A 21,910-nucleotide genomic window follows, 5' to 3' on the forward strand; every position below is an offset into this window, starting at 1 on the left:
TAATGCTTCATAATCTCCTACTTTGTTGATATTTTTTTCTTTTAACACAGTTTGTTGTTTGATAAGAAGTTTGATAAAGTTAAAACCGAACAAACCAAACCGAACCGAACCGCACCGAACCGACTTGCAACAGTTCGGTTCGGTTTTGAATTAACCGAACAAACCAAACCGAACCGAACCGCACCGAACCGACTTGCAACAGTTCGGTTCGGTTTTGAATTATAGTCGGTTTGGTTCGGTTGTTCAAATTTTGGTAAAAACCGAACCGAACCGACCGTTGCACACCCCTACCAGTCGGTTTGGTTCGGTTGTTCAAATTTTGGTAAAAACCGAACCGAACCGACCGTTGCACACCCCTACCCTCCCTCATAAAATCTTAAATTGAAAGGGGGTTTTCTGATAACCCCTAACTTAAGGGGGTTTTCTGATACTCTGAAAGTTTCTGGGGGTTATCTGATAATCGTCCAAAGTCAAGGGAGGTTTTCTGATATATAGCCTACAGCTGACTTCTTTTGCGAGAGAGATTGAGAGGGACGATATGGCCTCATTCGCAGCAACAAACGCAGCAAAACTGCTCCCATCAATTTCCACTGCATCAAGACACTCTCAACGTACCCAATTTTCTTCAGGCCTCACTCCCAAAACCCTAGCCTCCTTCTCCTCTTCGATTCGAGGTACTGTAACTCTTCTCCCTTCTCCATCTTCCAACTTCAGTTCCAAGCTCGTGTCTTTGACTTCAATTCCTTCTCAGCTCCTTCGATCAGCTCGGCGGGAACGAGAAATGCGCAGTCTTTGGTGGTTTCTGCTGCCGGGCCTCGGAATCTGATGGGATCTCTGACGAAAACTGAAGGCTTGCGCTTCGCAGTGGTGAGTTTTCTGTTGTTAACCTTGTTAACGATATGCGCATAGCCTGTTTGATGTATTGTTACTATGAGAATTTGAGTTGCCCGAGGAAGAAAGTTGGCCTTTTTACAATTGTTGAATGATTTGGGTTCTCCTGCTGTTTAGAGTCAGCAGTGCTATGCTGGGTGATTTCTTTTGTTCGTTGTTGACTATAACCTTAAGGGCTATTTTCATTTCAATACCCTAAAGTTTCAAACTTTTTAACTTTGGTACCTTAAAGTTCTATTTTAACAATTCGAATCATTTGATACCCCAAAGTACAAAAAGATTGATGTCAGCTTTGTAGAAGAGTATCGATGTAGAAAAGTGAATTGAGAAACAAATTTTCTTTACATATTTCAGTTTTTGGGGTTTTGGGGAAAGTGAGGAACCAATTTAGGCTTTGGGTATCAAATTGTCAGATTAATGTCAATTTGAAAACTTTAAGTATCACACTGTCAAAATAGAACTTCAGGGTATCAAAGTTTTAAAAATGGATGAAGCATTGGGGGTATTAAAGTGCAAATGTGCCTAATTAATTTAGTCTTATTCGATTTCTAAGAACTATGCAGTTTTATTTATTATATCCTGTTTGAAAGCTAAATCTAAATCAGCATCTCATGCAACCTTCTCCAGTTTTTCTCTTCTCCATGATGTGATTGTATACTGCTCTATGCTATACTTTCCTCTCTGTATGCAGGTTGTAGCACGGTTCAACGAAGTTGTGACAAACTTGTTATTGGAGGGAGCTTTGGAGACTTTTAGAAGACATTCAGTTAGAGAAGAAGACATCACAGTATGTAAACATCTCTAAGATTTATTAACCTTTTGTTGAGTAGTAAATGATGTTGCTTGCTCTTTCTTTCCTCTTTTCCTTGTCATTATCCTTTTATGTGTGAGTTATGGTTTTATTCATTACAACACGACCAAAGCCTTTCCACTTTTGGGGGATAGGCATTCTTTCCTTTTAGCAGACTGTCTTGTCTTTCTGCTAACTTAATACCAGAGAAAAGCTTCCACTTTCCAAGATTATTTTAATCTAGATAACGGTTATGCAGAAAGACAATGAACATTCTTATTTTGCTCATAATGTCTTTATTACTTCCTTCGTATGAAATTCAGTTTCTCCGTGCGCAGTTTAGTTTACCTATATGCAGTTTACTTTCTCTATGCAATATCGTCCATTGGAGTCTTGGTGTCTCCATACTGTGAGTTAATTGAGCCCAACCTTGGTCAACTAATGTTGTACAAAATCAAAAAGTGGTCTAAATTACCATTTATTGATTCTTAAATGAATTTTTGATGCTTTATAAACCATAAATCTACACAAGCTCTATGTGTCTTTCTTGTAGTTCTATAAAATTGTTTAAATATTCACCTAGATATTGTATATGCAATTTGGACTCGCATGGTTTTGCCAAGATATCAAATCAACTAGCGTGACTATAGTCCTTTACAAGATGGTAGTATTTTGTGCCCTTCTCATTTAGTTGATAAGGTGTTACTAAGTTGTTAAAGTTCATGCATGCTTTTTGTCTTATGGGTTGAATGTTACTCTTTAAGAAAACAAAAGAAAAGAGAAAGAAAAAAAAAGGAAATAAGAAGAAACTATCTAACAGGGAGCAGCTTTTATTCCTCTAGGTTGTCAAAGTACCTGGAAGCTTTGAGATTCCAGTGGTTGCCCAAAAGCTTGGGAAGTCTGGAAATTTTCATGCAATAATATGCATTGGAGCTGTGGTAAATTCTTTTCCTCCAGTTTACTGTTATCGTATCAGCTTAATGATCTTTCTATATCTGCTATTTCTGTATATCTGAAAAATGTTTAGTATGAAAGTTATATTAACAAGTAGCTAACCATATGAGCTGTGTTACCTGGGTACTTCTATTAGGAAGCCGTACCTGTACCCAACACGTACCCATACCCGTACTCAAACCTCTTGGACACTTCTTGGATATATGCATATGTTTATTCAAGCATTTACTTAAATATATAATACATGTCTTAATTTAAAACACTTCTCGTACACTTCTTGGATGTATATTCTACACTTCACATCTATTTCTTATATATTGATCTTATGTAAATAAAAGAACAATATTGATATTACATAAATTATTAATTTTAAACCATATAAATATACATAACGTGCATATATAAAGTCATGTCCACGTACCGTACCTTTTACAGTTTTGTCTTGTCCTGTACCCATACCCGTACCAGTACTAGTACTCATAGCCGTACCCATGCAACCTAGCATATGAGTGACATGTTGGAATTTCTTTGTCAGGACCACTGCCCAATGGGATTGTTAGGATTCTGTATGTCCTTGTTACTTTATGTCTTTGATTGAGTCCTTTGATGATTATACGTTGAAATTCATTTCTCATGGATACCATATTTGAAACTGCCAATTAAGTTCATCCTAGTGAATATATGTTAATTGTTGCATATTCACTCCCCTTGTAATTGTTCGTGTCTGATATCATTAGATATTGGTTAATTTTAGAAAATCCTCCTAAACCTTGGGTTGTTGCACTAAACCTCCCTGAACCTTTTTTATTCCCTTAAATCCCTTGAACTTTAAGGGTTATTGCACATGACCTCCATAAACTTTTTATTCCACTATGTCTCACTTAGAAGTTTCTTATTTAGATCCCAAATTAGCACCATCAACTTTAAAGGGTCACGTAGCAAGTGAAATTACCCTATAGGAGGGGGTGAATAGGGTATATGCTAATCTAATCCAATATTAATGCCTAATTAAAATTTATTAACAAAATCCTAGCAATTATGATATACAACAAGATATATGAGCAAGGATATGCAATTAAACTAAGGGCGATAAAACATGAGACAATGGCGATATATAATGTAATAAACAATGAGCACAAATAATACGTCAAGGCAAACTCAAACACACATTATGATCACGGAGTTCGGTTATTCTCGACCTACGTCTTCGCTCCCCACTCCCGAGGAGAATCTCCACTATCACAACAAGTTTTCAACGTTCACCGAAAATGTTTACAACTCACACAATCGGTTTTCTAGCTCATCGAAAACTTTCACAATTTACATAATTACAATCACACAATACACCCTCTAAGTGTTGGCCTAGCCTGTGTCAACTTCCTCAAGTGCTCGGATTTACTATCTCTTCCTAGGCTTTACTACCGACGTCACTCTTCTTGGAATTGATTTCGTCTCTCACCAACCACTCCTCTCGGTGTCCTTGCGTATTACAATGTGATCTCATAAATTAAGCACAAATAAAAGTGTTTGTTCTCTAAACAAGATGAGAACTCAATTAAGCTCACTCTCAATGTTATAACTCTCACAACTCAAATATACAATATGTGTAAATACTAAAAGCTCAAGTGAGTTGTGTGTGTAAACAATGAGTATAATGAAATGCAAACTCAATATAAAAACTAGCTTAATGAAATTGATAATCAACAAATAAATATATAAAACTAGAATTGAGTTAGCAAAAACTTCTCTGCAACAAGAGTGGGTGGAGATGAGAAATTGAAGCCCAAACAAGAATGAATAATCTCCTCTTCCTCTTGTGAAAACCACTTCACATAAACACTAAAAACAACAAACTCAAAACACCCTTAAACTCTTGTAAACTTGTTTTTAAAACTTCTTTGGTTAGTTCAGAAGTTTGAGGATAAGGGGAATATATAGGTTCACAAAACAAACCCCAAAAACCAAGCAAAAAGATAAAAACTCAAAAAATCAGGAAATTAAAAAAACTAGCCGTTACAGGCCATCAGTCGACTGATACTGTTCATCAGTCGAATGATGAGCTGAACGTTACAGGCCGTTCATCTGCTATCGGTCAACTGATGAACTTATCAGTCGACTGATAACCTGCATCGGTCGACTGAGCAGAAGCTTTCTGCTATTCCAGCGCATTTCATCGGTCGACTGATAACGTGCTCAGGGCATATAATGAACAGAAAAAATTAATTTCAAACCCCTTTTAAAAATAGCAAATAAATTTTAAAAATTATAAAACTTTAAAAAATGTTTATAAACATAAAAATAAATATGTTACAAAAAAAATTTCAAATTGCATTTCCCATTTGTGAAAACTCATCATGTTGTAAAATTGGTCAAAATACGAAATCTCAAAAACACATGATTTTGACAAAATGATTTCAAGCAAGTTTTAAAACTTTTTTTGAAAGGATTAATAGACTTTATAAAAGATGTAAAATGATATAAATGAGTCTTTTAATCCGTAAACACATTGTGCAAATAAACATGATTTCATTGATTTAATATTGTTAAAGCTTGATTTTGTTGAAATCATTTCAAGCACATATAAACATAAAACAAATGTGTGTATTATATCCATTTGTTTCATATTTATGTGGCTAAACTTGAAGGCAATAAAAATAATGTGTGTGTATAATTTGAGCTCAAGTATATACACACAAAGTATAAACTTAACCTACAAAATTATTTACTCAAGCTATAGGTCTTCAATGTAGCTCAACTTGGTTGTGGATGAAGCTTGATCTTGTATTTGACTTTGAATTCATCATTGCTTCATTCCAGTATCCGTCAACTTCATTTGAATGTCATCGTTAAGCTCAATTCCAGCCAACCTCCAACGGAGGATCTTTGTGTAGAATACCTAACAATCAAATGCAAACACTCGACAAACGTTGTTAGGAATTGTTTGTTTATCATCAAAACTAGATTAGATAGTAGGCTCATAAACATGAGAGCTAACAGCAAGCACAACAAGACAAAAAAATTCTTCTCATCTCCAAAAAAACACCCTTTTATTAAAACTGACGAAATCGTAATTTCTTTGGGGACAGAGGGGTTATTTCCATGCTTTTTTAATCATGTACTTGCCACGTGGGAGTTGATGGTGCTAATTTGGGGGATTAAATGAGAAACTTTCAAGTGGGATTTAGTGGAATAAAAAAATTTAGAGGGGTTATGTTCAATAACCCCTAAGTTCTGGATGTTTAGTGGAATACTAAATGTTCAAGGGGTTTTAGTGCAACACCGCTCAAAGTTCAGGGTTTTTTATGAAATTAACCCTTTAGATAATTCACTAGGAAATAGTGGAACTTATTTATTTATTCTTTAAGTTACTTGAAATTGAAGGTCGCAACCAAAAACTTTTTTGTTTCAAAATGTATGCAGATAAGGGGTGACACTACCCACTATGATGCAGTTGCTAATTCAGCAGCATCGGGTGTACTTTCGGCTGGAATAGGCTCAGGTCTGTTGATTTCAATTTAGTGTCATGAATTCTCATTTACTTGTCCGTAGATGCTCTGAAGTTTAATCTTGTTATCACCAAATTAGACCCCTACATCTTTGTTGGTCTATGCTTGCTCCAATAGTTTATTTTGGTATTTATTTCAAACCCCCTCATTGAATTCTTTGTTCTCATTTATGCTGAAAGTCCATTTGTGAAATTTATATATTGTTTCTCCTGTAGATCTATCTAGACTCGCAATTTGTAATTATAGATTTGACCTGTTATAGAAATGGAAATTCTTTTAGCTTGAACATTGATCTGGAATGTCCTTTTTTGTTTAGCTTGTACCCCTTATGACACTGGTCACATTATTATATACTTGTGCAAATTCTCATGGCAAGGTTACTTCAGTATGTCTGCTTAAGTTTTTCATTTATCAGCTTTTAATTTGGTTATGACAGCCAAATGGAACCAGAGCTTAACATAAAAACAGATGCCCTGCTGAGATGTTTAAAAATACTATACTGTTTGCATAATTTCCATTGATCTAGACTTTTGGTGCACATACTTGACTTCTAACTGTTTCGTATTTGCCAATTAAAATATCAATTTAATAAAAAAAAATTTCTGGTTATATGTTTCTCCTCTTCTTTGGACATCGACTTTGTGCATTTGCTTTTTCGTTATCTGCTGATTGAATGATTAGTGTTTCACTTGCTAATTCTCATGTTACTTTTGCTGCAGATGGTTTTAGCCTGGTGACCTTGTCTTTTATTTTGTATGAAATGCGATAAGATGAATGAAAATGAAAAATCAGTTTCCTATATGATATAAGAAGGTTACTGAGTTTGTATATGTAACGATTGCAGGAGTTCCATGTATTTTCGGTGTTCTGACCTGTGAAGACATGGACCAGGTAATTTGCGCAATAAAGCTGGTATTTTTAAACTTTGGTGATGTATTATTGATCAAAAATGATTTTCGCCTTGGTATGCAGGCTTTGAACCGTGCTGGTGGGAAAGCTGGGAACAAGGGTGCTGAGGCTGCATTAACAGCAGTGAGTTTCTTTTTTTTTCCTGTAATAAATTCTTTAAAATTTAAGACCCTTTTCTTCTTGGGCATTAGAATGATTCTCTCTTTCTCCAATTTTGTAGATTGAGATGGCGTCGCTCTTTGAACACCATTTGAAGTGATGGGTTTCTATTGCTGACAGCGTATTTGATCGGTTGTCCCTTAGCACTTAGTGACACCATTTCATTATTTTTCAGCAGTTTTCTGCGTGAGTTTTTTCCCCTCGGTTAGCTGTAGCTACTATTTCGGCCTTTCAACTTCTAAAAACATGGAATTGATCCCGCCATTGCTCTCGAGAGTCTGTTGTTCTTTAGACTGGAAACTGAACGAGCGATTTGCAACGCAACCCCTAAATTGAACATTGTCAAGGAATAAGATCGTCGATGAAATGAGGTTTGATTTGGTGCTTCACTTAGTGTGCATGTGGTATAATGGATTGGAGCTTTGTTTTCCTAAAAATTATTTCCATTGTGATTTTTAATATAGTGAATAAAACCGTCCGAAATCATATTCTTGAAGAATATGGAATGCTGGACATTTGAATTAGCTATGTAGATTATGATTACCTACTGTATTCCTAATCAAATACAAAAATAGATACGAAGAAGAGTAGTAATGGGACACTATCTCCCTTTTCCTTTACACATTTTAAATCAAGAATCGAAGTGGGTTGAAATTGGCTCAATGGCAATTTCATTGACTTGAGGGACTAATTTCAAAATATGGAAGATGTACGGGACTAACATGGGGGATTTGGAATGTACAAACAAAAAAACTACTCTCAAAAGTGTACAAAAGGGGTTTTCCGTTTCACGCGATGAGTTCTATTTTTAGTCATTTCGTTACACGTGATCTTCATGTTGCCGTGAGGTAACATAGTTTGATTTGAGCTTTTCTGACGAAAATCCTGTTGCGTACATTTTGAAAAGGTTTGGATGCGATGTTGAAACTGAACGAACTTTAGGGCTGTTTGGATTGAGTATTTTGAAGGGGGAAAGGAGGGGTAAATCTGTCAATTTGTCAGCTTTTTGGTAGCTTTCTCTCAAAATCGCCTCTTAGCTTAAAAAAGCTGACAAATTGACAGCTTTCCCCCTCCTTTCCCCTTCAAAATACCCGATCCAAACGGGCCCTTAGTGGTTTGTCATATTTACCTTTTACAAAGTATATCGAGCATGACAAAGAGACTACCCCTTCATATACACAAAGGGTTCGTTTGTTTGAACTTTGGTAGGCTTTCTTACAAAATTGCTCTAAATTGGGGCGATTTTGTAAGAAAGCCTGCAAAAGTTTTGACTTTTTCAGAACTTTTGCAGGCTTGCGCTCTCTAAAAATTACGTCCAAATAGGCCTAAAGCGTTAAGCGGACTTGATCCATGATGTTAAATGAGCATTAAATATATATTACCCCTTGGATCAGAGTGCAAAATGAAAAGTCCAATGTTCCTAAGACATGATATTCATTTGGTACGAATTTAACTGTCATAGACCAAGTCTACATGATACCTCATCGCATCGATATCCCTTTGCAATCCCCCTCGTCTACGTCAACATAAAGGAGAAAACGACCACTCAGCTCCTTCAAGGAATTAAAAAAAAGAGCTTTTCTAAAGGGAACCAAAATATGAGACCAACAAGGGGGACATGTGAGTACCCTCTTCCTATTGCATAATGAGAAGAAGGGGAACACATCACTCGTTCCCCATTTTGGTCCCATAATTTAGATCCTTGAGGAATTTTTCTAAAAAAAAAATAATTATAATTTTTGCTGATATTTGTGCAGACAATGTTGATCTTCGAAAATTTATTAGACTTGCATAATTCAATGAGTGGGTTAGATACTAATAATTGATGATAGGCATATTGCTATCAAAAATATGGGTGCCTAATATCCTATATCTTTATGTTGTTTGATGGTAAGTTTCCAAAATCCTTTTAACCGAGAAAAATGGCTATTTTGATCCAAAAGAAAGACGCATGGTACGAAATTGGCGCAAGAAAAATATGGTACAACATTGATGCAAGAAAAATGTCGATTACGATATTAACAAATTTACTATGCAAATTAATTGAAACAATAAACAATTTAATGGAAAAAAAAAGAGGAAATTGGTGGATTGATGAAAAGAAAGAATTGGTATATCTTTGACAATTAAGAACACAGTCGGTACGATTAGTCTGGGTGGATATTTTCTCAAACCAAACTGATCAACGCATATTCTAAAACTAAACCAAATTGCCAAAATGCGGTTAGTTCGCTTAATTTAGGTCTCCATAATTAAAATATTTTGTCATACTAATATAATTAACAATCTCATACTCCCCTTAAATTAAGTGCTCTTTCGGTTGCCCATTTCCTTTTTTCCCTTCTATTTTTTAAACAGTTTTTCTATAGAGTGCCCATGGGCACTCTATAAGAGAGGAGAGATAGAGAGAAATGAATGAAGAGGGGGGCCTCCTAATTTGCATTGGGATCCTCTCCTCATTCATTTCTTTCTATCTCTTTCCTCTCTTATAGAGTGCTCATGGACACTCTATAGAAAACCCGTTTTTTAAAACTAAGGATTGTTTTACCCAAAAGAAACACCCCATGACACGTGTTAATAATGTATATTGATAGTACAAGTGTTCGCACGGATAGGTTTGATTTTGTTTTTATTTGCATTTATGAGTTTTTCGTTTTTGCTTATATGGCTTTGTGACATTAGAATCCCCCCCAACTGACAACCACATCCCCACCACCCCAAAGTAATCTTTTTATGTTTTAGGGTTAAATTACCTTTATGTCCCCAATTTTAAACCATCGTTTACGTATAATGAGAAATTGGTGGTACTTCTGAAGGCACAAAAACTATCGGGTGTCACATGAGAATGTGTCACGTGGACACATAATCTTATATTCACACTAATTCTTAGCAATGAGAAGGAGACATGTAGACACATAATATTATATTCACCTAAGAATTCTTATCAAATTAAATCTATCCATAATTAGAAAATTCTAATTATAGGCAAACATTTGGTAGTCCTAATGAAACCATATAATTATCCATAATTAAAAATCTTATAGCTATCCATAATCTAAAATTTCCATGCGGCTCTTTGATTTTTTAAAGGATACATTTCACTAAGTTGCCAATATTTCTAAAACAACCAATATCAATATTTTTAATTATCCATAATCAAAAATCGTATAGCTATCCATGTGACACTCCTTGATTTTTTTAAAGGATAAATTTCACTGAATCGCCAATATCAAAGAAGCAAGTACTCACCACACTTCTTACTTCTAGAATATTTCTGTTAAAAATAAGGGCTTTCTGTTTTTAGGTTAATTTGTTTACCTAACTTTATCTTTAAACCCAAGTATTATTAGTTGTATCTTTAAACCCAACTTTTTTTTTTGTATTTATCTTTAAACCCAATTTCCTTATATAGGGGGACCCACATATGAGAGTATTATATTTTGGAATTGGGTTTAAAGATAAATACAAAAAGAAAGTTGGGTTTAAAGATATACCTAATAATTCTTGGGTTTAAAGATAAAGCTAGGTAAACAAATGGACCTAAAAACAAAAAGCCCTAAAAAGTAATAATAATCATCTCCATTGATTCTCACTTTAAGTTGAAAACTCAAGAAGTTCACGTTTTATTGAAGACCGTAACAAAATCGCATGCGTCTACTCTTGCAAATTTTTGAGGAAGATCACAATAGTAGGTAACATGTCCAATACAGAGAACATCAGAATAATTTCTTGATGTATCAATAAAGTATTCGGAGTGCGATTAAATTCCTTTAATCGCGAACTGGTGTGAGATCAATCTTGAATGGTTTTTTCCCTTTCGTTACCCTCTGCAGCATCAGGAAAAAGGAAACGGTTATTAATACCAGCTAAAAAAAAGAAGAAGTTATAATCATACTACAGAGTGTCAGGGACTGATGACAAAACTTACAGCAATTGCTATGAGCTCTTCGAGCAGCTCCTCCAAGTGCCGCAATGGCTATGTAAAACACAGTGCATAAGTTCTTCTGGTACTAAAAATTGCTCATATAGTTTTAGAGAAGAAAAAAAAGCCGAAGATCAAGTCATGAAACTCACCCATTGAGTTGGACCATCAACTGGTGCATTCAGTGGGTCATCATGAACCTAAGAATACACAGTGACCAATCAGAAACTCTGAAAAATCAAGCATATATAGGAAATACAGTGTGTAATTAAAAATTTCAATCCCAGTTTGCTCAATTTGTTAGCATTTTATGCAGCTTGAATTGTTGGTTAAACGCAATATCATGCGCATCAGGAACCAGATGTAGTCGGCATATCATAAGTCAATTCTGACTCGAGCAAAAGCTGAAACGAAGTCAGAGTTTCTCAAGGTTCTATAAGGCTCATAATGAACTTTCTTGATTTATAAGTGTGATTTGTCCCCCCATTAGAGCAATCACGGCTAGAAAGTTTATTTAAATGCATTGAACAATTGTCTCTTGTTTCCCTTGAATCGAGTAATCTATGAAAACGAACCAAGCAATAAAAGTAGCTCTACTGCAGTAACTGATAAAGTACCGTCTCTTACCTCCATGAAGAGTCCATCTACCCCAACAGCAACTGATGTCCTTGCAATACATGGTATTAGTTCACGCAGACCTCCACTTGCAACACCTCCACCATCAAGCTAAAAGAAAAGCAAGCAATATTAGTTACAAATTGATCTTAGCTTAATTTAAGCAATCTCTTAAAAAGAAATATGGTCAAAGATTGTATCAATCAAGGGAAGGACAGCAGTATCATTCAACAAGAGAAAATGTATCAATCTTAGCTTAATCAAATATTGAATGAACAGTATAGTTTTTGTACTTCGATTAGGTAAAAGAGAATCAGATCCTCAGCAAATTTCCCCTTCTCTCCAGAAAAAGAAAAAAGGAAAAAAGGAAAAAAATTACACAGAAGAAAGGGGCCCAAGGAAAAAAGATACAGGGTGATGTACAACAAAATATGTGAAAGTTCACAAATGGGTTTATCATGAACAGAATAAATTTGGACCTTTTTGCCTGCAGGTTGTTGTAGCGCATGTGTTACATCAGCTACCTGTATCACAAGTCCATTGATCAGTAACCTCATAGAAACTAAATGCAAATATGATGCAAATATGATGCATGTGTTACAATTGGACGAATTGAAGCTCTGATGAATATATAACAATAAAAAAGTACAAACACTTTGGAAATAACACTGATAAGGCATGCCATGACTTTCATTCTGCGGATAAACTATGATCCCAGGTATCCATGAATTAAGTTTACCAAAGATGCAAAATCATGATTAATTGAAGCCTGGTTTCATTAAAATAGCACTGGATAAAAATTTAGTTCATAGCATATCATCATGGTTTTAATGAACAAGAGTACAGTTTGAATAATGAAAACAGATTAGAAGAAAATAGAAGCTTATCATGTGATTTAGACTTTAAAGCAAGGTGTAACAACTTTTGAACAAAACAGAACAAAAGAAAGTGAACATTTTTAACACTACTTCCCATTCCTAAAATTTTCAAATTTATCAACCACGATAACCTTATATTCTCACTCCATCTCTCACTCCTGCATATTTTCCTTTTGTTATATAATAAAGCTTCTATGCCTGAAAGTAGCATTTAGTTCCCGAAGCCTAAACATAAGCATGTAGAATATAATAGCACACAATCCTCCTATACATGCATTGTTTGTCTTACATAGGAGAACATAAGGGTTCAGGACAAAGGAGAACATAGCAAAACAGTACATTCCTTTCTTGTAAAGGGCGTAAAATGACCAGACAGAATTTCATACATCGCTATAATCTAAAAACAATGTCAAAACAAGAATTTATATTTCATGATCTTTCAAACACCGTGAAAATATCATAGTATGTAGAACAAAACATCAGTTCACGCATGTAATTGATATACACGAGCATCAGAAAAGGTTTGTGCATACAATACATGGATTCAATAGAACAGGAAAATAAAAGTCAATGAAAACTTACAACTGGGCAATTTGCTTCCCTCATCCATTCGAAGTTCCGGGGGTCAACAATCAAATCATCTAAAAGGTGAAAATGGTGTGAGAATTTTTCTTTTATAAAGAAATTGATTGCCAATTCAACACACACGTAGCACTTTAGTTAAAACAGAAAGGTAATGCATATTCATTCTGAACGTAGTGAAGGCATGTGTAACTGACACAATCTTGTACAAAGATGCAGACATCAAAACTATCCAAGCATAGTCAAACCAATAAAAAGCAATAATCTAAAACCAGAAATTTAAATCCATCGTGCAAAGCACAATGGTTTGTAAGAGGGTATCCAGCTATGTTACATGGGTACTTCTAATATGGATCTGTACCCGTACAAGTCAAACTCGTACCCGATACTTCTTGGACACTCCTTAAATATATGCATGTATTTGTTCGGGCATGTACTCAATTATATAATGCATGTTTAATTTAAAACACTCGTCATACACTTCTTGTGTGTGTGCGCGCGCGCGTGTATATATATCCTACACTTCCATCTGTTTTTGTAACTAGTTCGATAATGGTCAAGTTTGTTTCATTATTAAGAGCAACGACTTAGAATGGTTGTTTAAATATATAGCTCAGAACTATGATTATATCACATGAATTTCACCCATGTCCCCGTATACAAATTTTCCATGTACCGTGCCCGTGCCCGCACCCATCCCTGCACCTGTGCAACTTAGGTATCCAGGCATCTTTATTTTGAAAGAAGGAACAAGCTTTTATGGAGATAAGAAAAAGGCAACACTGTAGACATATTTTTAAAGGCATTTCAAATGTTGTAGCTAAAAATGATGAAACTAACAAACAACAAGATCAAATCAAGGACCAACTTGGAATATGAACACGTTTTCATATCACTTACGGTGTTACTTGACAAATTTATAAAGTAGATATACAATATAAAATGTACAAATAAACAAATAACATGCATGGTGAGTTGGGGTCTGGGAAATTCAACATTGTCATATTCTCCTTCATCCTCAAGTGGTTCTTCCAAGTAGGGTCCAGGAAGTTCTAAGAGAGGTTTCTTACTAATAAATTTTTTCTTGGAGATAAGCACAAAAGAATTCTTTATAGAAGACTCAAAAATAATGAGACTACTACGTGGTTTTGATAGCATAACCATATATAAAAAAAAGAGAATTCTGCAAAAAGTTGGCACTATTCTTTTGCATAAAGAGAGTAAGACAATTTAATCTCACCAAAATCTTGATTTTCAAACCTACTAAAAATTTCGATATAAGGTTAGCTTATAGTCAACAAAAGGGTTCCAAATTATTTTAAGAGAAATATAAAAATAAGATAGAAGTTGACAGGCATTGTATAATATTTAAAGCATAAGAACACATTAGATGGCTCTCTTAGACCGAGATAGTACAATGAAAATTGACTTACTGTATCCAAACATTGTGCCTCGCTCACAAACCATCACATTTTGGTTTCCAGCAAGCCTAACTTTCTCCGCAGAATTTACCATGACCTGTCAAATACCAGAAAGAAAAGACAATAACGACGACCATATTTCCATGGAGTTATGTGTCAGTTCTAATATTAAAATGATGAGGGAAATCCATTCAATCAGATGTAGAAATAAGGCACTTTGTAGTCTTAATTACTAGACATTAAGCACTTTATGAAGGGAATATTATGAAATGAACATCACCAACAGGTCAAGAACGTCCTGAAAATAGCATGTATCATTTCACCACTTACAGAAGGAGCACAAAATTGGCCTTTTTTTATATTGATAATCTTCCCAGTCTTGGCGGCTGCAACTAAGAGATCAGTCTGTCACATTGGGAGAACTAATTTGTATTAGGAAAACAAAACAGATAATAAGTTTCTTCAGAAACGTGCTGACTACAGAAAGGTATAAAGAGTAAAGAATATAACATATCGCTGTGTAATGTATCTAGGAAAAATGTGCTCAAATACCTGTCGGCAGAGGAACGCTGGAATCTGAATTATATCTGCAACTCTTCCAACAGCTTCACACTGGATGGAAGTGAATAAGTATAGAAATTAGTAGACTGAATTATTTTTCTGTATTATGTACGACTATATCACAGATCAATGTTTTGACAATCGAGGGTGAAAAAAAAAAATCTTCTGGCTGATGCTTGAGTTTTTGTAAATTGGATGTTTTATAAAAAAAATGGATACCTCCCTATAGCTTATGTTGTGTGCCTTATCTTAAAAAAGAAGGTATTGCTAGATTTTTTTTTCCGCCCACAAAAATGAAAGCTCACAGTACAATGGTTTGCAAAAAATAAGTTTGAAATGAGACTCAATAGACATACATTTTAAAAGGAAAAGGATAAAAGACCAAAATGTCAATCCTACCAATTATTATGGAGCTGTCTCCCTAAGAAATCAACTGTCGTCTCCCTAGAGATGCAGCCATGACAAGCATAACAAGAAAGCAAGATTGTATCATGCTGAATGTACCACTGAGATGCAGACTTGCCAGTAATGGTCCGTAATCCGTGTTGACATTCACCACTGTTAACTTGAGTCAATCCATATTTAATCAAATCACCCAACTTAGTCTCAAGAACTGAGATTTTCGTGGGATTGAGATAGTGGGGGTGATGAGTTGGAAAAATAGGGAGAGAATATCTGAGGCAGTTCCTAAGGGGGTGGAGAGGAGTTGAGGAAATGCCTCTATATAAAGAGTGGAAATTTACTCTTTGAACACACAAAAAAAAGGAAAATAGCTCACCGGAGCCCCCTTTAAATCTTCTTCTTCTCTAAATTTCTTCGTTATTCACTAGTATCAGAGCAAAAGGTTCTTCACCATCTTCAAATCCCGCTGCTATTTTTTCCCAACAAAGAAGAAGCACCCTCTCTTCAACCACTTGAGGTCTTCCCTAGCTCGTGGCTCAAAAAATAACCTAGCTAGTACCTAAGCTATAGCTATAGCAAACTTTTTTCTTAAACCACTCGTTTATTATTATTTTTCCTCCCATGTCTCTGCCAAGTACCACCTCTAGCTATTAAGCATTTGTTTATTTTTTTCCCCATACCTAGCAAAGCAAGTACACAATTTAGCTAGCCTTTTTTTTCTTTTTCTTCTCAAGCCTCCAACAGAGAACATGGCTCTCTGTTGTCCTCTTTCTTTTTTTTATTCAATTTTTGAAAGTCCCCTCTTCAAAAGTGTTTTTTAAAAGGAATCTTCTGCCTCTTCCTTGAGTACTTTCACAATCAAACTTTTGATTGGCGCCAACCAGCGGCTACCACCTTCAACCTAGCAATTCAAATCAGTTCAACACCGATCACAGCACCTCCGACCTCAACTATCATCTGATCAAATTATCTTTGACTCTACCCACAAGACTCTTTTCAAATACAAGCTACACCAACTCGGATCAGAGAGTTACTTGTTCAATCAACACTACTAAGTAACAATTTCGCTCAAATTGGAGCATCTTTCATCAACTCAGAACAATCAGATTATTTTTAATTTATTTATTCTATTTCTTTTTCATTAAAAAAATATTTAACCTTATTTTTTGTTATTAGTATAACTGTCAGTATACCAACCTTATACATTTTTTAAAATTAGATTTTAGTTTTAGCTGAGTCAAGTTGTTACCCACTGGATATCAGGACTAATTAACCATTATATAACAATGAGCATCTCTGTGATGCGTATGAGAGCCTACAAACTTTTCGTTCACCTTTTAACAACAAATAACAAGAGCACTCCTTCCACAAAACATACACATAAAACACAAACTTACACATAGAACACCTCGTGTCAATGTGTCATTTCCAAATAAATTTAGATTTATTCTAAGATATATCCTTATTCCATATCCTTATAATGTTATTACATTTTGTTATAGTAATAGTAGCAGGCATTTGCAAATTATATCCCTATTTGTTTTGGAGTTGTAATATTGTTGGAAGCTCCTGAAGAAGAATCCTGGCAGTGACTCTCACAATCGACCCAAGTCTCTTGACAATCAGAAGAACAAGAAAATAGCGCAGTCTTGCACTTTTTAATGCACTCATAACCAGGGGGATATGTTTGGCATGTTGCTTGCTGAGCAACTGAAGTTATCGCGAATAGAATGATAAGGATCCGAAGAATTTGATGGTCAGCCATGATAGTGTTGTCAAGGAATTGCTAGTGTATATTATGTTAGGGTTTGTGTATGTATATATAGAGTGGAGAATTTGAATGAGTCACATGTTAGTAATGATTGACCAAATCAACCAAAAACATATGCACAAATTAAAAGAATAATGGCCATACTTGCGACTGTTAATGAGATTTAATTTTGGCTATTAAATGACTTTCATTTTGTAATTAATAAGAATTATTTTGAGGCTGATTTGGGGGTGGATGGGTGAAGAAAGCCTCCATAAATTGGAGTGTTCTCTTAGAATAGAAAACACAAAAGAAAAGAAAAAGAACTCTCTTCACCACAACAAAAAACATGAGTACAAATTGAGAAAAGAATGACCATTTATTAGGCTGTTAATGAGATCTGATTTGGCTATTAAATAGCTTTTATTTTGTAATTAATAAGAATTATTTTGAGGCTGATTTGGGGTGGAGGTGATTGGGTGAAGAAAGCCTCTATAAATTAGAGTGTTTCTGAGAATAGAGAACATAGAAGAAAAAAGACAGAACCCCTTCACCGGAGCCTTAAAAAGAAATACCCTAACCTCTTCTCCTTAGTCAAGTAGAACTCAAAACTAGAATTGAGATAATTTTTAGATAAAATTTTATAATGTTAGTTAGCTAGAATTAGAACTAGGAAAAAATTATATTGTGTTAGTCAATTAGAACTGTGATAGTTGTACAACATTATCCTATTTTTTTCCATTTCTCTACATAAAAGTGAGAGTTCTAGTATCTCAAATTATCACAAGTTTTACCCTAGAACTAGTTGGTAAAAAGGTAGAATTCTCTTATTATCATGATTATTATTTTTCACATTTCTTTCCTTTTCTTCATCCCCTCTCTTTACCTCCAATGATCACTGCCATCATCAGATTAGTTTAAAGTAAAACTTAATAACACCATAATTTATAAAATATTAAATATAACTAAAATTGAGATATGAAAGAAGAGACTTGGAGTAAACAAAAGAAAATAGGGAAATAAATTATTTTTTAGATTTATACTATAATAACAATTCAAAAAATAAGAACTTATAAATTATTATAATAGTTATTAAAAATATATTGTAGTCTTACCAAAAGTCATTCCATAATAACTAATGTTATAACAAACATCTACTAATCAATAATGGCAAGTTAAAAAATATGTAAGTCATAGTTATATCATCAAATGCTTAGATTGTACAAATTATCCCACAAGTTTCTCACTTCAAAAAATTGTTCCTAACTATCCCAATAAAATATCTCACTTAAAAAATTATCTCACTTTTAACAATTATTTCAATGAAATATCTCACTTAAAAAATTATCTCACTTTTAACAATTATTTCAATTTCTATAAAAATGTTCAAGGTGACTAACCCCCTTTCTAAAGAGTATCAGAGTTGTCCAACAACCTAACTTTCTATCTCAAATTCCTAGGCCTTTTGTTCTATTTGTCTTCTTTCTAGGCCTAAGTCAGAGCTTTTATCTCTTTCCTCACTACAAAAATCTCCTACTAAAATAATAAGTCAGAGCTTTTATCTCTTTCCTCACTACAAAAATCTCCTACTAAAATAATCATGTGATCTCCACTCATCCCAACCTGTGAACTTTCGCTAGCCAAAATTTTTAATTATTATTTTTTAGTACTAATATACATGTTGTATCCTCTCTAATTGAAGTACCGCATAGCTAGTGATCCAACCCTCAATCCTATGCCGACTGCTCCATCTCCCACGACCTTTGACCGCATCATCTGTGACCAGCTCTTTTTATTTGAGCAGACTACCCTTACGTCATGCAGTAAAAATCCGTACCACAATCAGCTCATCCTCATCCGATCCACACCACAATAATGCTCTATGGTGATGATAGCTAAGAAATCTTTATGCTCGATAGCATAAAAAAATTTGGTTTGCTCGCGATATGATCTCCCCCCACAATTTACATACATATCAACAAGAGTGTAGTGGCAAGAATTGTATTGAGCTCAACCTTATTCTCCTTTATGAATTTATGGACCCTACTCTCCTCGGTCCAATGCACCTAAATACACACAAACCGAGATCATGCTAACCACAATCGCACCAGTCGGTTTCACACTAAAACGATGCATCTCATCAAACAACTCAAACGCCTTTATCACAATTCCCGCTCTGTGCATAGCAAGCAAGCATTGTGTTCCAAGACACAAGATCACGACAAGGCATCTCTCTAAACACTCTCAAAGCTCCCTCAACATCTCCACGCTTGTTATAACCGAGAGAATTGAGTTCCAGGAAACCAAATTTCTCCTCAACATTTTATCGAACACCTCATGGGCTTTCTTTAAATCCCCAACAAGCAAATACCTATTAACCATCGTGTTCCATGAACAATATCCCAGCACCCCATACGATCAAAGACCAATCTCGCAAGCTCGACCTCCCTACACTTGACCAGCCCATCCAACATCAAATTCTAGCAAACAATCTGATGAATAGAACAAAAATCAAAACACCGTCCTTTGCCACAGCAGCATTCATATGAATGAGACTGTTTTGGATATATGGGTCATAATTGAGTCCAATTCTGACGTGGACATGAAGAATGAAGCCATTGGCTACGAGGGAGGAGGAGGAGCATGCTTTGAGGTGAAAAAGGAAAGGTGAAGTTATTGGGCTATGTTTGAGTTTAAAGTAGGGAACAATAGAGAAAGCATGGGCTTTGATTGGGGATTTTTTGACAACGAGGCTGCAGATGAGGACATTGTAGTGAAAAATGGCAGGAAGCTGGAGGTTGGGGAATTACTTGAGGATTTTGGCATGGATTTGGTTGAAAATTTTGGGTCTCTTGCATGATTCGAGGGAGTGGAGATGATGAAAATATCGTAGTATCATCAGATGTAATCAGGAATTCTTCAGTTTGACATTCTAACAAATAGCTAATGGGTGATAGTCATTACTTCAATGCTATTCTATCTTCCTCCAATTTGATGCTCAGTATAGTTATATATTTGGGTAAATTACATTGAACCACCAATAACATTCAAAATGCTTTTTAATGTTGTTTTTTTTGTTCTAATTTATAGGGGTTATCTACAAAACTCAAAAAACCTACCAGGGTTTTCTGCAATTCTATAAAAGTTATTTTGTCTTAGTGGGATTTTGTAAGTTCATAGGGATTAACTGCAAAACACTAAAAGTTTATGGGGGTGTAGTGTTTTACCCTATATATTATCTGCAAATGTTTTGTAAACTTGTGAAAATTAGAAGTAACTGCAGAAGATTTGGTAGCCTTGACAAATGGTATGTATTGGTTGGAAATAAAGCAACAAATGTTTATATTTCAATTGTTTGATTAAGAACATTTTAATTAAAAGTTTTTTTTAAAATATTAGTCCCTCAAATCCTCAACAATTCTATATTAGTCCCCCAAATCTTTAAAATTGCTCATGCCTCCCTCAAATCCTAAGTGATATTGCAATTTGGTCCCTCAATGATCAAGATACCCCTCTACTTAGGTGTCTGGAGTTTGGAAGGTAGAGAATAATGAATATAAGCTGAGGGGTTGTTTGTTATTGATGGATCAATTTGTAAAACCCCTTAGGACTTAAGAGACAAACGAGCAATTTCAAATAATTGAGGGACTAATAAAAATTTATTGAAGATTTTGGAGACTAATATCTAAAGAAATGCTAACTAGAATGGTAAATAAACATATAATATGTGAAAGAAAAAAATACTACAAACAAATGTTTTATCCAATTTGATAGAGCAAAAGATGCAACCTCAAATGAAGGAAAGTAAAACATAATTTTAGCTCATCAAAAAAAATTCTAATCCCAAATAGGCAATTTATATATCCTATCTCCTTGTATGATAAATTCATGTATATTTTCCCCAAATTACATTTAAATCAAACACTAAACTTTCATTCAAATTAAATTTCAGAAAATAAAATTGCAAATACCAAAACGATGAACATGAAGTCGATTTCCTGTGACATTTATTATTGTAATATTTGCTGTAATTCATTTTCACAACAAACCAAAGAACCCTCCCATATATAGTAGATCAATTTATTACTCTAAGGGTATCAAGAACTTAGTTGTGACAATTTAGGGGTTTTCGATTCATTTCTAACCATAAAGAAAAATGAAATCATTTCCCGACAAAGAACCCATTTACAATGGTTTCATTATGATTCTTATTCCTAGAAAGCTTTTCATTGTGTGGTTAATCACAAGTTGAAGATGGAAAGCCGATTGCAAATAGAAAATTGGGAATGCTAGATTTCTACCTATATTCCCCTTGAACCTCTAAAATGGGGTCTTTTTTTTAATTATGTTATGATGCCTAATTAGAATGTGCAGGCCTCCGACAATACCTTTTTTCGTTTCAACTATAATCAGTTGACTTAAGTATCAGAGGAGATTCAGTCAGAAGTTAACAATCTCTTGACATGTTTGCTCATGCTCACAAGCATAACTGTCAGATCCTAACAGCTCGGAGACAAGCCGAGCTAGACCCTCTCAAGAACACTAACCGGTCCCTGCTTCAGCAACCTCC

General features: G+C 34.7%; 2 protein-coding genes across 2 annotated transcripts in view; one reads left to right on the forward strand and one right to left on the reverse strand.

Moving 5' to 3' along the window:
- Positions 1–504: 504 nt before the first annotated feature.
- Positions 505–7,668, forward strand: LOC109827279 (6,7-dimethyl-8-ribityllumazine synthase, chloroplastic-like). Its single transcript, XM_020394275.1, has 8 exons — positions 505–674; positions 752–867; positions 1,583–1,678; positions 2,524–2,619; positions 6,056–6,134; positions 6,986–7,032; positions 7,114–7,173; positions 7,271–7,668. The coding sequence occupies exons 1-8, from the start codon at positions 539–541 to the stop codon at positions 7,307–7,309; spliced, it is 669 nt and encodes a 222-aa protein (XP_020249864.1). The 5' UTR covers positions 505–538; the 3' UTR covers positions 7,310–7,668.
- A 3,140-nt stretch (positions 7,669–10,808) lies between these two features.
- The window catches only part of LOC109827280 (2-dehydro-3-deoxyphosphooctonate aldolase), a 17,732-nt gene continuing 6,630 nt past the window's right edge, over positions 10,809–21,910 (reverse strand). Inside the window, exons 6-14 of the mRNA XM_020394276.1 lie at positions 15,180–15,239; positions 14,958–15,032; positions 14,640–14,724; positions 13,207–13,265; positions 12,226–12,270; positions 11,759–11,857; positions 11,284–11,331; positions 11,138–11,185; positions 10,809–11,036 (exon numbers count right to left, since the gene is read on the reverse strand). Of these exons, the coding sequence (XP_020249865.1) occupies positions 10,980–11,036; positions 11,138–11,185; positions 11,284–11,331; positions 11,759–11,857; positions 12,226–12,270; positions 13,207–13,265; positions 14,640–14,724; positions 14,958–15,032; positions 15,180–15,239 (576 nt within the window). The 3' untranslated portion in view covers positions 10,809–10,979. The remainder of the gene's footprint in view (positions 11,037–11,137; positions 11,186–11,283; positions 11,332–11,758; positions 11,858–12,225; positions 12,271–13,206; positions 13,266–14,639; positions 14,725–14,957; positions 15,033–15,179; positions 15,240–21,910) is intronic.

This window comes from Asparagus officinalis, unplaced genomic scaffold (assembly GCF_001876935.1).
Source record: "Asparagus officinalis unplaced genomic scaffold, Aspof.V1 AsparagusV1_Un106, whole genome shotgun sequence".
Lineage (NCBI taxonomy): Eukaryota > Viridiplantae > Streptophyta > Magnoliopsida > Asparagales > Asparagaceae > Asparagus > Asparagus officinalis.